Below are 12728 nucleotides of genomic sequence, written 5' to 3'. Positions count from 1 at the left end.
CTCAATCTCAAACGTTCACACAACCAATCCTCAGTGTAACTTCAGTAAGTGCAGCACATATAGTCCTGTAACAGTGAGGTACAGTGTTAACTTGATCTTCAGTCCACTGAATGAACCCAGTTTTTCTCTTCCACATCATCATTATTCAGCAAGGTTGTTGGTCCAAGACTACTGGGTTGCAGTAGGCCTAGTTTTACAGGGGTGGGGTGGCTTTTGCTCACTTTATATACTCAATCCCCTTGCATTAGGAATTTGTTATTTTAGACCTGCCCTATAAATCCTCAGCTGTTAAATGAAATAGTTTTGCAATATCTATGTTTTGTCTTTTTTTTTTCAATCATTAAAACAGGGGAATGAACATCCTTCAAGAAAGGTGATCCCATATTTTTTTGCAAGGAGTTATATGAATATATAGATATTTTTTAAACATTGATATTCATGAACACATTGAATTCACAGAGGAAGTTTTCTGTCTTTGATTGTCAGAAGAATCAATGGTACCTTGGTTCAGTTTTTTTTTTTTTGGTCGAACTGACAATGTGCAGTACACTCCCAGGCTGTGGCGGCAATACTTCTCTGTGTTAATGTGGCAGTGGCAATGAAATGTTCATTTTCTGTCTGCTACTCTGTGCTGCTCTCTCAGGGTGAACGGTCCAATTTTCCCAGATGAATCCCCATCAGGAGACGCCGCGGACTCCAAGTACTTCAGCATCAAACCATGTCATCTCACCAACGGCTGCTTCGTAGCCAGACTGTCGCGGCAGGTGAGGGATGTGGAGGGAGAGTGTGAGGGGTGGAGAGTGAAAGGGCGAAGAAAGAAAAATACAGAGGACAAGACTGTGTTGGAGATTGAAGGGGAACAGCAATTTTTGTGATGTGCTTGCGCATTTAAGTCGGTGGGAGTGTGCGTTTGTGTGTTTCTGTGATTACTTTGCAACAAGACCTTTCAGATGTGCTGAGGCTGCACTCTTTTACTGTCTGCTGGGAGGTCAGTCAGCTTGTTGACGCACACACACAAATGTGGTGTATTGCTCTTTGAAATCACCGCAGCATTACTCCAATACTGAATAAAAACGCGACAAGTTAGAAATGAAATATGCCCGAGTCACTGATCCATTTCAGTGCTGCAGAGCAAAGATGAATGGTTAATTCTGTCATTTTTGTAGCCCTCCCTCCTGTCTTGTTGCGTCATCTTCTTTCCCCTTTTTCTTTTTTTTTCACTCATAAAAAGAAAACAGCAGGAAATAACTGCAGCTTGAAAAGAAAAAAAAGAAAGACAGAAGTGAAGCCACTCTGTCTGTTGGTGTTTCAAAGGTTTTAAAACATAATCAAATTTATCATTAACATGTCCTAATTCTATTAGATATTAATGTTTGCAATCACTTATTGGTACAAAAAGCAATTAAGGTTCAGGGAACTTTGGTAAAAGCAATTTGCTTCAGCAGTGATAGATAGAGACCCCTCCGATGACATTGTTCATTATGGCAAATACATGAAGCTGTTTTAAAAGCTAGAAGTTGAAAGTGCAGCTCTGTGCAAGGCTTTAGCCATTCCTCATCTCTTTATATTTTGCTTCCAAGGAGCCAGACTTTCTTGAAATATTTTAAAGCAGTCTGAAGCATTAGTTTCTGAGGGCCTTTCAAGGTTTTTCTTTGGACATTGGATTATTTTTAGCTCCTTTTCAGTCTGGTCCTTGTACCTGACAATACTCAGAGGATTGTGATTTTTCTCTTTAAGACACTTAAAACTGACCTTTGAATCTTTTAGGCATAAAAAAACCCCACCTAAATCAAGGAATGTATCAGTATTAGACTCAACACAATTTTGCAAAGACCTTAAAATGAATTCTTTAGGTACAAGCAGCCTGTCACAAAGACACATAGTTCCTGTTCTTTAGTTGCATCCATGAAAAATGCCAAAGATAACAGTTTGTCAGCTATTAAATAGTACTTTTGCAACAACAAATTAATTCCCAAAGCGCTATTAGCTGGAAACTTGACATATCTCAGCATGATGTGCAGTGTGTCCTTAGAGGGAAACTGGACAGGTAGAACAGCAGTTGAACAGCATCTGAAAGTGATGTTCTTAAGAAATAAGAAGAAATGTATCAAAGACCTGACATAGGACCTGAAAGATGTATCATACCCCTCAGTTGATCCATCTACTCTTCACTGAAGCCTCATTGGAAATGGGCTCCATGGAAGGGTGGCTGTCAAGAAGCCATTCTTAAAGAAGGGAAACGGGGAGAAACGGATGAGGTATACAAAATGACACAAGAAGTGGACTGAAAATCAGTGGCAACAGGACTTATAGAGGGATGAGACGTATACCTCAATGGGTATTGAAGCAGTGTGGGATCGCCTTGACAGAGAACAGCACAAAAGGCAGTGAACATCGGAAGAAGAGCTTTGGAATGTCCTTCAAGAAGCCTGGAGAACTATTCCCGAAGACTACTGAAAGAAATGACAAGAAATCTTGTTCAGAAGGATTCAGGCTGCGTTGAAGAATAAAAGTGGTCATAACAAACATTGACTTTCAAGCTTGTTAGACCTGTGCCAGCTCTGTTGTTGACTTATTTAAGACCGATTGCTGCAACTTTCCCTACTTCCCTACTTTTCCTACCAATATATAAAGAAAGGAGGGGCAGTTCAAAACTTGCACAGTTACTGTTTGTCGAAGACAATGGTTACAAAATTATTTCAACCACGCTTCACACACGGTTGATTGGCAGCGTCACATGCAAGTAGACCTTCCTGAGTGTGAATGAAAGAGCTACATTTCCCCACGGAGAGCCCAATGTTTAAACATTGGCTCAAACTCCAAAAGATAGGCACCAAGATCTTCTGGGAGAGCAGAAAAATTAAAGTAACTTCAATTTTATCTGTTTACTATGTTTTCTGTAATCTCTTTTTACATCTGTAGCATGTGTAGCTGCCTATGGGATTTGATCTTTTTTTCGCTGTGCGTGTCTTTCCAGCAGACATGGGTAAACAGCAACCATTCCTGCTGTCTTACTCATCCAGCTCAGGACAGAAATTTAAAAACCAATAACCATGTCTAATTGCACTGACCTTCACTCTCACTGTAAGCCAAATCACATCAGACCTGCAGATTTTGTTACACTGATATTTCTGTGGAGGTTCACTGCTGTCCACATGCACAACTAGTTAAAAAATTTTTTTTTTTAAATTTCAAAACTGCTGGAGGGCCTGTGAAGGGATTTAGACACAGAAAGAAAAGTCTTGTAAATCTGCTTTTTAATAAATCAAAGAACGGCACTGAAAATATCAGCTCCAGGACACTGAACAGCGGTGCTTTGAGCCAAATGTTAACCACAGTATGCTTAGTATGATAACAATCGGTGCTTACATGTTCTATGCACCAAATACACACACACACACACACATATATAGCCATCTGTGATGGCTATATATCTAAATGCATTTGAGCAACTTCAGGAAAAGTTAAAGGTAAGTGGTAGTTCTGATACTATTCTGGGAGTGCGTTTAAAAAATGGATGGTAATCCATGAAACAGACATTTCACGAACCATGTTTATGGGACAATCAAAATCAAGTTTCTCAAGCCCAAGTTGTTGGGGTCTGAATCATTCCTGCAGATGGTGTAAATATGAATATTTGAGAGTAAAACTGCCAATCAAGTATTTTACTATCAGTTTGGTGTGTTGTCTGAGGGTATTTACTGCCCTTTGAAACCTTAACAACCACTCCAAGGGTTATTGAATACAAGAAATCTGAAAAGAGGGCAGACCCAGAGTGAAGATGAGTGGGTCACTCCACGCTCTCAAATGATCCCCTTGTGAATTTATGGAAGAAAAGGGAGCTGCTGTACAGTCTCACTGAAATGTTTCATCGAGACCTCAGAAAAATTGTGTTAGCTTCTAAAAATGAATTGGGTAATATTAGGTTTAGAATAAAGGTCAGAGTTAGGCATTCAGCTGTGATTGTTAGGGTAAGGTGCTAAAGATCCCATTATGTCAGTGATGGATCATCATAAAGATAGAAAAACCAGTTGGTGTGTGTGTGTGTGTGTGTGTGTGTGTGTGTGTGTTTTAGTGCCATACAAACTACCAGCAGTGTAGACTTTGCATTTTTCTCTGATCTCACCGAACATGTATACAGATTAGACTTCTTTACCTTCTTCCCTTCTATTTTAGACATTTCCTGACTGGAAATATTCAAGGTCAAAGAGCTGTAATGTTGAACAGTACTATATCCATGGTCACCAGAAGATGAGATCTAATCAATCTTTCAGTGTGATTTAAAGTACAAAGGTTTGGCCCTTTTCTTACAAGTTGACGCTAAGGCCCTGAGGTCTTAAAGGAATGCGTTTTGACACGACACATAAAATACCACGGAGGCTGTCCAACAGCTACTTTTTGGCACCACTAATTTAAATTGGATTCAGAACGGCCAGTTTGAGGACATGGAGAGATCCACTCACTCCAATTTGTCCCTCTCTTCTGGAGGAGTCTGCCTCCTCTGAGATCCTCCGAGCGCATTATTACAGTATGACAGAGTAGCCTGAGAGCTCACACTAGCATGTGCAGCGAACCGAGCTCAGGCTACCACACACCAAACTGAAAGAGAAATACCCGATTGGAAACTTTATTGTTAAATGCTTACTTTTCCCGTGTCTGCATTTCGGCTGTGTTGGTGCCGATTTGTTTTTCAGGCAAAATGTCACCAAGAGTCATGTGTTGAAGAGGCCTGCATTGGTAAAATGTAGCAACATAGACATAATAATGTAAAGGCCAATTGGTTGGTTAATACACTCATCAAAAATCATGTCTAAGAAAAAATTATTTATGAATGCCTATAAGAAGTCAGATTTCCTAGACTGGATATAAAACATTAAACAAAGTAATGGTAGGGCATTATTAGCTCATATCTTTCTTAATTAAACGATAAAACCTCTGATAAGAATTTGCTGTTAATAGCAAATCATAAAGTAAGACCAAAGGAGTTTCAAAAGTCAAAAAGTCAAAGGAGGTCGAAACGTACATTTATTTAGTACTTGACCAACCTGACCTGCAATCTTACTTATTGTAGTTTTAGTCCCAAATAGTAAATGTCAACATGCTAGCATGGTAAATTAAGATGGTGGAGAACATAAACATTCCACCTGCAAAACATCCGCATTGTCATTGTGAGCATGGTAGACATGACATCAGCATCTCGTTCAATGTTTTAGTTCAGTGTTTTATTTTCATATTAGAATCTAAAATGCCCCTTGCTTTTTCAGGCCGACCCCACTAAGGTAGAAACAGTCCAGGATGTCCTGGCAAGGGCAGCAGCAAAGGGCCTCCTGGGCGATATAATCCCTGAACCATCAAAAAATGGGAAAAAGGGGAAAAGCAAGAAGAATCGAGCCACTTCAGCGTCGAGCAAACCTTCATCCCCCTCCGGCCAGGAGAGGCAGGCAGAAGCGGAGCTTGAAAACGGACAAAGTCCAGCAACACCTTCAAAAGACGAAGAGGAGAAAGATGAGGGAGACTTCAAGGACAGTGAGGAAAAGGTGGATGAAAATGAGGACGATAAGGGGGGGCAGAAGAGGAGAAGGCGGAAGCAGATGGCAAAAAAACACCCAAAACAAACCAAAAACGCTGCCACTGTCCAAAAACATCAACCTAAAGGCCAAAAGAAGAAAGTATCAAAGAAAAAAGTGAACCAGTCACTTTACAAGGGGCAGCAGGTGAGAAGTAAACCAAGACGAATACCTCGTCTTACGCTTTCATTAATGTCTGCTGAAAAGCCCTCCAGCCACTTGTCTCCAATCACAGCTCTAGCACACAAGATCAGTGGCCGTCCAGCAGTTAAATCACAGCATATGGTCCTGAGCTCTCCTTTAGTCTCTGGAATGCACCCCTCACCTGCTCATCCTGCCCCACCAGCTCCACACACAGCTGCCAAGAAACAAAGCAGACAGCCCGAAGGAGCAGAGAGAACACTGGCAGATATTACTAAACCAGTGAGACAGGTGGTCAGACCAAGGAACGCGGTGAAAACAGAGGAAGTAACGAAGACTGCAGATTTTGTCTTGCCACCGATTCCCCCCTCGTTTCTCGAGCATTCCACATAGCAACAGTAATAGTTCCATCTCGCAGCCCGCGTCTCGGACCTCCAGCTCTCAGCTAGCTGGCTTGTCAGCATCATTATCTTCAATCATTCTAACTGGGCTATTAAAAAACCCCAAAACACAATAAGTACTCATGTTGTGGTCACATTATCAGATTTTTACCAACTTGATTATACAGTCTTAAGCATTTGTGATAGAATATGTTATCACAATATCAATAAAGAAAAAAATTGAATAACTATAACTGTTACTCTGTCTTTTTGTACAACAATAAATGTATGATTATGATTATGATTAAGCAAACTGATGATCTGGTTGAATAGTGAAAAAAAACAAAAACAAGCCCTTTTCCTTCAGCTTGTTGGAAAACGTTGGTGGGTTAAGGAAAGGTGGTAGGAGAAATTCTCAAGGACTTCCGTGCTGACTCGACCACACTTCCATCCAGCTGCGATGTGCAGCAACCGAAACTAAAGCTGTTCAATAAATATTCTACCAAAAAAAATAAGTAAGTGCTTTAAATGCTTTCAGAAGCAGCTGTCAAAAAATAAGAGTTTAGAAAAAAAGAAAAAAAGAAAGATTAAAAGCTCAGGAGTGAAAGGTGCTCCAACCTTTTCTTTTTTAGCTTTTTGTTCTTACAGGTAACTCCGTAGTTTAATGTAGTTCATTTGAACTCTTCTCTCTTGTTGATAAAGTATTTCTCTTTTCATCTGCGTTACTGTTGGGTGAATAATTTGACACCCAAGCCCATACCAGAATCCTGTGGGAGCCACGAGACTAAATCAGAAACAAACATTAATAGTTGCAACTCTCTCCACACACACACACACACACACACACGCACACACACACACACACCGAGCCGTGTGATGTATTTTATAATGCCGTTTATTCTCACAATTGGTTACATTGATAAAGTGTACAAATCAGTGAGCAGCAAATGGAAGCCAACACATCCATTTATAGTAAATGGAGTGTGTGTGTGTGTGTGTTTTGTTGTTTAAATGTGAGTTTGACAGGAAGGCTGGGAGTCCACAGCTGCCATCATCTTCCTCCTCCTCCTCCTCCTCTCTACCGACTGCTCAGAGCAGCAGCGGACTCCCAGCTCTAAGTGAGTACTGTACAAGGTGAAGATATATATTCCTCTGCTTTTTTCTTTTTTTTTCTTCTGCAAAGCGGAGCTTGTTGTAGTGTTGAGAGTCAACCAGGGACTGAGACGATGACAATGTCAAGAGACTTTACTTGCCCCAACAAATAAAATCAGTATATACCTTTATAAAATAGAATAAATAAAATAAAAAATATTTCTGTTCAATACATACAGTCTCTTTTTCAACCATCCACGGGCATGCGAGGCTTTCCACGACTTTCCTTTTTCTCCAGATCAAAAGAATGCATAGATAATTGCACAGTTAAATTCAGCATCAACTTAAGTGACAACTGTGAAAAGTTCCAATTGCCTCAACTGTTTTCATTATTTGCTCTACTACTCTTCTTATCTACAACAAAGTATTTAAGTATTTTACACTTTGGCCACTTGCTAATATTAAAAAAAAAAAAAAAAAAGAAAAAAAAAGGCATTTCATAACGAGAAATAAGAGAAAAATAAAGACATTCAAACATGAAAAGATAGCTTATAACAACGATTAATGCCAAATGTTACATCGAATGGGTATTTATGCACACAGATTCTGTCGTCTCATTCACATTTCAACGTCCTCGTGAAACAGAAGGTGGTGTGACAGAATCTTCTCATCACAGTCTCTTTTACAAAACTAGTTTCTTTAACAAGTGTGTGTCCATTTCATTTACAAGGTACAAGACGACGAGCGGGATGCACCAAGAGTAAGTACAACTCATGAGAACTGATGATTTTTTTTCCCCAGCAGGTTTGAACAAGCAAACATTTGATCTTCTCTCAAACATTCGTTCACTCATTTTCCACACAGTGCATATTAATTAGGTCGGCACTAATCTAATTACTACAAATTAGGCTAATACTGCAAAAAGTCTCACAAAATTACATTGATAACAGGTTTTGGGAGTTAATGGGGGAAAAAAAAATACAAGGGGGAAAACATTTTTTTTACACCCATCAAATCCATTTCAATTCGAATCCCATTTTCCTCAGTGACCAAGTTTTAAAACTTTATTTAACCCTCTGGTAACAGGTCCTAATGTTCTCTTTGCTAATCAAGTATGAGACATCAATTCATTCACTCATTTTCCATACTTGCTTCGTCGTATTTAGGCCCATCCCAGCTGCCATCAGGGAGAGGGGCAGCTGAACCCTGGACAGGTTTGTCTTTCCATCACAGGGCCACACAGAGAAAAACAAGACAAATAACCATGCGCGCCAACACTTGCTCCTATGATCAATTTAGAAGTTACCAGTTAACCTAACATGCATGTTTTTGGGCCGTGGGAATCTGGAGAACCCAGAGAGAACCCACACATGCACTGGGCAGAACATGCAAACTCCACACAGTGTGGCCTCTGATGAGATTTCGAACCGGGAAGCTTCTTGCTGTGAGGCGTCGGTGCTAACCACCAAAGAAAGCTGATTTTCCTTCCGATGTTCCTTCGGGTAATATCCCCTTTTTCTGTAGACATCACTTCAAAGAATATCAAATACCTGCTTCTTCAAATACACAGTAAAAAGTCAACAGTTTCCATGGGCCGTATGTACTTCTTCATATGTAGCAATTTGACTGTCTGCTAAGCCCCGACTTATCAAGTTACTGCTGCGACTCCTGTCGAGCTTTCTCACACAGCATATATGCATTCATCCGATTCCTCAGGTCATCCTCAAACATCGTCTAGGCTCAGACTGGATGTCTCCAAATGTTCCCTTTTTTTTTTTTTTTTACCTTGAATAGTCTGAAAACTTCATTAAACATCTCAAGATTTCGACAAGACCAGGGCACAACGGGCTGTGATCGGGGTTTAGCAAACAGTCGGTTACAAAGGGTCAGTAATTGCATCAATCAACAATACTTGGAGGGAAATGTGTTCTTAACTTAAGGTGGGATAAAGGATTTCCTTAGTTATTACCATAGATTCAACCTTGACAGATATGTGTAGATTTGAGATTTGTCTGAGAAACGTCACACAACAGAACAAAAGCAAGTGAACTTATGGCACTGGTGAAAACAAACAAACTTGAGTTAAAGATACAGAGAAAGCGCATTCAAGTGAGAAGAACCTTGTACACACATAGCAGCCCAGGAAAGTCCTGTTAGTTTTAGTCGACACTACTCTTTCTTTGCTTGAGGCCGACGGTAAAATTGTTTCCCCTTTCTAAGATATAGACAAAAAGCAACTGAACCCTGGTAGAAAAACACATTCCTCAAGTCTCCTTTCTCTTCCTCCAGGCAATCCCCTTTTATTAGTGGACATGAAGTCTCTAATGACTGAAACTGAGGTGGGATTTAAAGGAATAATCATTCAAATTTCCTCCAGCATGAGTATCAAAGAGCAGCAGCAGCAGCATGCCGATGTCTCCTGCTTGTGAAGCAGCAGTCTAGGACTGGTTAGCAGAGAGGAGGGGAGTTGAGGAGAGAGGAGACTTACTGTGAACACTGCCCATTATCGTTCCTCTGTTATGGCTATCGTCTGTTGTTTTTCAAAGTATAACAAAAGGAAAAAAAACAAAAAAAAAAAAAAACAAGAGGTAAACACAGGAAGGTTATGAAGGATGTTTCGGGTGAAAGGTCACCACTCGTTCCGACCCTCCAGGGCAGATTCTTACGCAAAAGGACAAAGAAGACAAGAGAAGTAATCAGTGATTTCTCATCCCTTCAGTCTCTGAAAGCAGCAGCAGTGTATTGATATTGTGTAGAATGGTTCACATTTAGATTTAAACGTTCATGCAGGAGGAGTTGAACAGGTTAGAGGGTGTAGACTGACAAATCTCACAGCTTCCGTCGTTCTTCCGCTCATGACTTATCGTTAACGCAGAAACAGAACAGGATGGCTTTCGTTACCTCTGGTCATTCATTCATTTTTAACTTAAAGTCTACTGAGGACAGACAGGAGGAAGTCAGAGAGGGGGGGGTGGATAAGCCACTACAGACTAACAGGACAACCGGGTGATGACAGGGAGTGCGGCCTGGTGTGGAAGGTCATGCTGGCGGCACAGACACAATACACTAAGAGCATGGAGAGATCAACAGTTTAGGCAGCAATGAGCTCACTCATCACACGTGCTGTGCTTAAAGGTGCACTTCCTACTTCTTCAGTTTTTGCTCTCTTCTCCTAACTCTGTGCTGAGGGGGATGACAGTTACTTCTATGTACACCATCATCTTTATGACAATCATTCAGGTGTTCCTCCTGGCTGTTCCTTCTTTATGCGGGATCGGAGTCTCAACTCATCTCAGTTACTGCGAGGAAACAGACTTGAATTGCTGCTCAAGAGCCGATTGACTCTTAAGGGGAAATTCCAATTTGCTCCCCAAAAAGAACGTTGTTGCAGATCTTCCCAAACCCTTGGGCTTTGCCGTTTTTTCCATGGTTGCTGGGGGTCTGTGGCGGTGATGGGTTTTGGAGGTGATGCAACGAGTTACCGTGGTGACGAGGAGCTGTGGTAGGGAGCCGGTACGGTGTCGTCGGTGTTACTGTGGCAGCTCTGTGACGGGTCTCTTCTGTTTGAGAGTGTCAATGAGAGACAGGACGCCTCGCTTCACGCTGGTGGAGACCCGACGCGAAACCGAGTCACCGGGAGGCGATGAGCCGCAGGCCTTCTGGGTGGGCGGTCGAGCCACCAAACACTTCTGATACCGCAGCTGAGAGACAGAGAGGGAGCGGTAGGGAGGGCAGAACAGAGAGACATACTGTAAATAACAGAGAGTTACAGCTGCTGAGTGTACGACTGTTGAGGGGTGTGAGTGGGAGAAAGAGAGAGGGAAGTTGGACTGGTGCAGGATGCTGGCTGGGATCAATAGTAATGACTGATGATACATGTCACCGTCAATCAGCTTTAGCTTGTGTGCATGCGTTGTGTGTGCTTGTGACCGTATATCCAAAGTTCAGATGTGTGGTCAATAGCCCGGCCTGGAGTCAACTAATCTCATAAGTCACACTGCGGAGAGGAGCAAAGGAACGTACACAACCTCCGCTGGTGGGCTGCAGTGTGGCACGAGCACTGCAGACTGGTTTTTGGGGTATAATTGCTGCCTAAATAAAATATAAAAATAACAGTTAATAGTGTTGAAATATAAACTATATAAAGGTTTTACATTCAATAGGCAAATAATGCTGCTCGAAATCTAAACTTTACACTTAAGCAGAAACTACATCCGCTTTCAGAAACAACTGAAGCTTCACTCCATCTGAGCTCAAGTTGGCTTCTCTGAATTTTGATGCATGACAGAGGGTTCCACTGCAACCTGGACATGAAAACACTCCGACCGTAAAATCCAAACCAAACTACAGGCAAGGAGAAGGACTCCACATAGCTGTGCTCGTCCGCCAGATGTGGACAGCAACGATAAAGAAAAGCTAAAGCTGTTGGAGAGCTAAGATTCTTGAGATCCAAGGCGTTTTACAAAAAGGAGACGGCACCAACAACGATAACAAAAATATAAAGGCTTCAAGCTTTCGATTTTTCCTGACAAAAATGTTTTGTATTCACTGACAAGGATCCCAAGAATCCTGTTCAGTAAAACTGTTATCACCCAAAACAATCCTTTCTTTAATATAATCTCACATACTGCTGTTGCATCATATGAAATTAGCAAAAACGTTGTGACTAACTTTTCACAGACTCTCTTAAAAACGCTGTGGGCATGTAAACATTCCTGAAATGGGGATCTCAAATTGCAGCCAGTGTCCTGAGCCTTCGTTTGATACCTCATTAGAAACTGTAAGAGTTCCAGAGTCTCTGTTGAATATGCCTTTTCTGCCATGTACACACGGAGCTGCACATCAGCCCGTTGAGAAGTGAAAAGCAGAAAATGAGCATATGATATTTGCATGCATTACTTTAAGTGTCCAAAGACTAAAGCCCAAAGTAAATCAAAATATCTGCAGCAAGCCCTCTCAGCATCCTGTGAGCATCCATGAGTAAGTAGTGCAAACTGTGTTCTGGAGGTTTTTTAGAATTTCAAAGGTTAAATGTGGCACAATCGACTAGGATGAGTCCAGGGAGGAACAATGTTTTTATGGGCCGTGTGGAAAAGTTTTTTTTTGGAGAACACCTGGACATACCTTTACAAAAAGCTGTAAAATATTAATCATCGAATTTGAACCAGGACCCGTTAAAACATCAGGCTGTGGTCTGATTAGAGGTGTGGAAATTTCTCATTTCTAAGATGCATCACTGTGCAGATTTAATAAATAAATGGTGATTTTCTGGTCTCAGCAGAACAACAAAGTTGCATACACTTTGTTACGTTCAACTGCACTGAGCCACCTAAAGAAGCAGGAGAACAAACACGTAGCTCCAAAAGCTGAGCAGCATTAGAAAATGTTAGAAGTTGGACATCGAGGCCAACTTTGGTGAAGCCAGAAAGCATAAACTGGAAGAAACAAACGTGATGCGTAAAACCTGTCTTGTAAAAATGTATCATTGTCATCGTGCAACAACTATGAGGAACCATATTAGCTGGTTTTGCACGAATCAAATAATCCG

General features: G+C 41.2%; 1 protein-coding gene and 1 pseudogene across 4 annotated transcripts in view; one reads left to right on the top strand and one right to left on the bottom strand.

Annotated features, from left to right (window-relative positions):
* Window positions 1-6225, top strand: part of LOC142378124 (putative methyltransferase NSUN7) — a 32135-nt pseudogene extending 25910 nt beyond the window's left edge.
* A 740-nt stretch (window positions 6226-6965) lies between these two features.
* apbb2b (amyloid beta (A4) precursor protein-binding, family B, member 2b) overlaps window positions 6966-12728 on the bottom strand; it is a 54524-nt gene continuing 48761 nt past the window's right edge. For all 4 annotated transcript variants that reach the window (XM_075462879.1, XM_075462880.1, XM_075462881.1 and 1 more), the window contains one exon: window positions 6966-10881. In XM_075462879.1, coding sequence (XP_075318994.1) covers window positions 10711-10881 — 171 coding nt within the window. In that variant the 3' untranslated portion in view covers window positions 6966-10710. The remainder of the gene's footprint in view (window positions 10882-12728) is intronic.

Source organism: Odontesthes bonariensis, chromosome 4 (genome assembly GCF_027942865.1).
Source record: "Odontesthes bonariensis isolate fOdoBon6 chromosome 4, fOdoBon6.hap1, whole genome shotgun sequence".
In the NCBI taxonomy this organism is placed as follows: domain Eukaryota; kingdom Metazoa; phylum Chordata; class Actinopteri; order Atheriniformes; family Atherinopsidae; genus Odontesthes; species Odontesthes bonariensis.
This window is presented reverse-complemented; position numbering and strand designations above follow the sequence as displayed.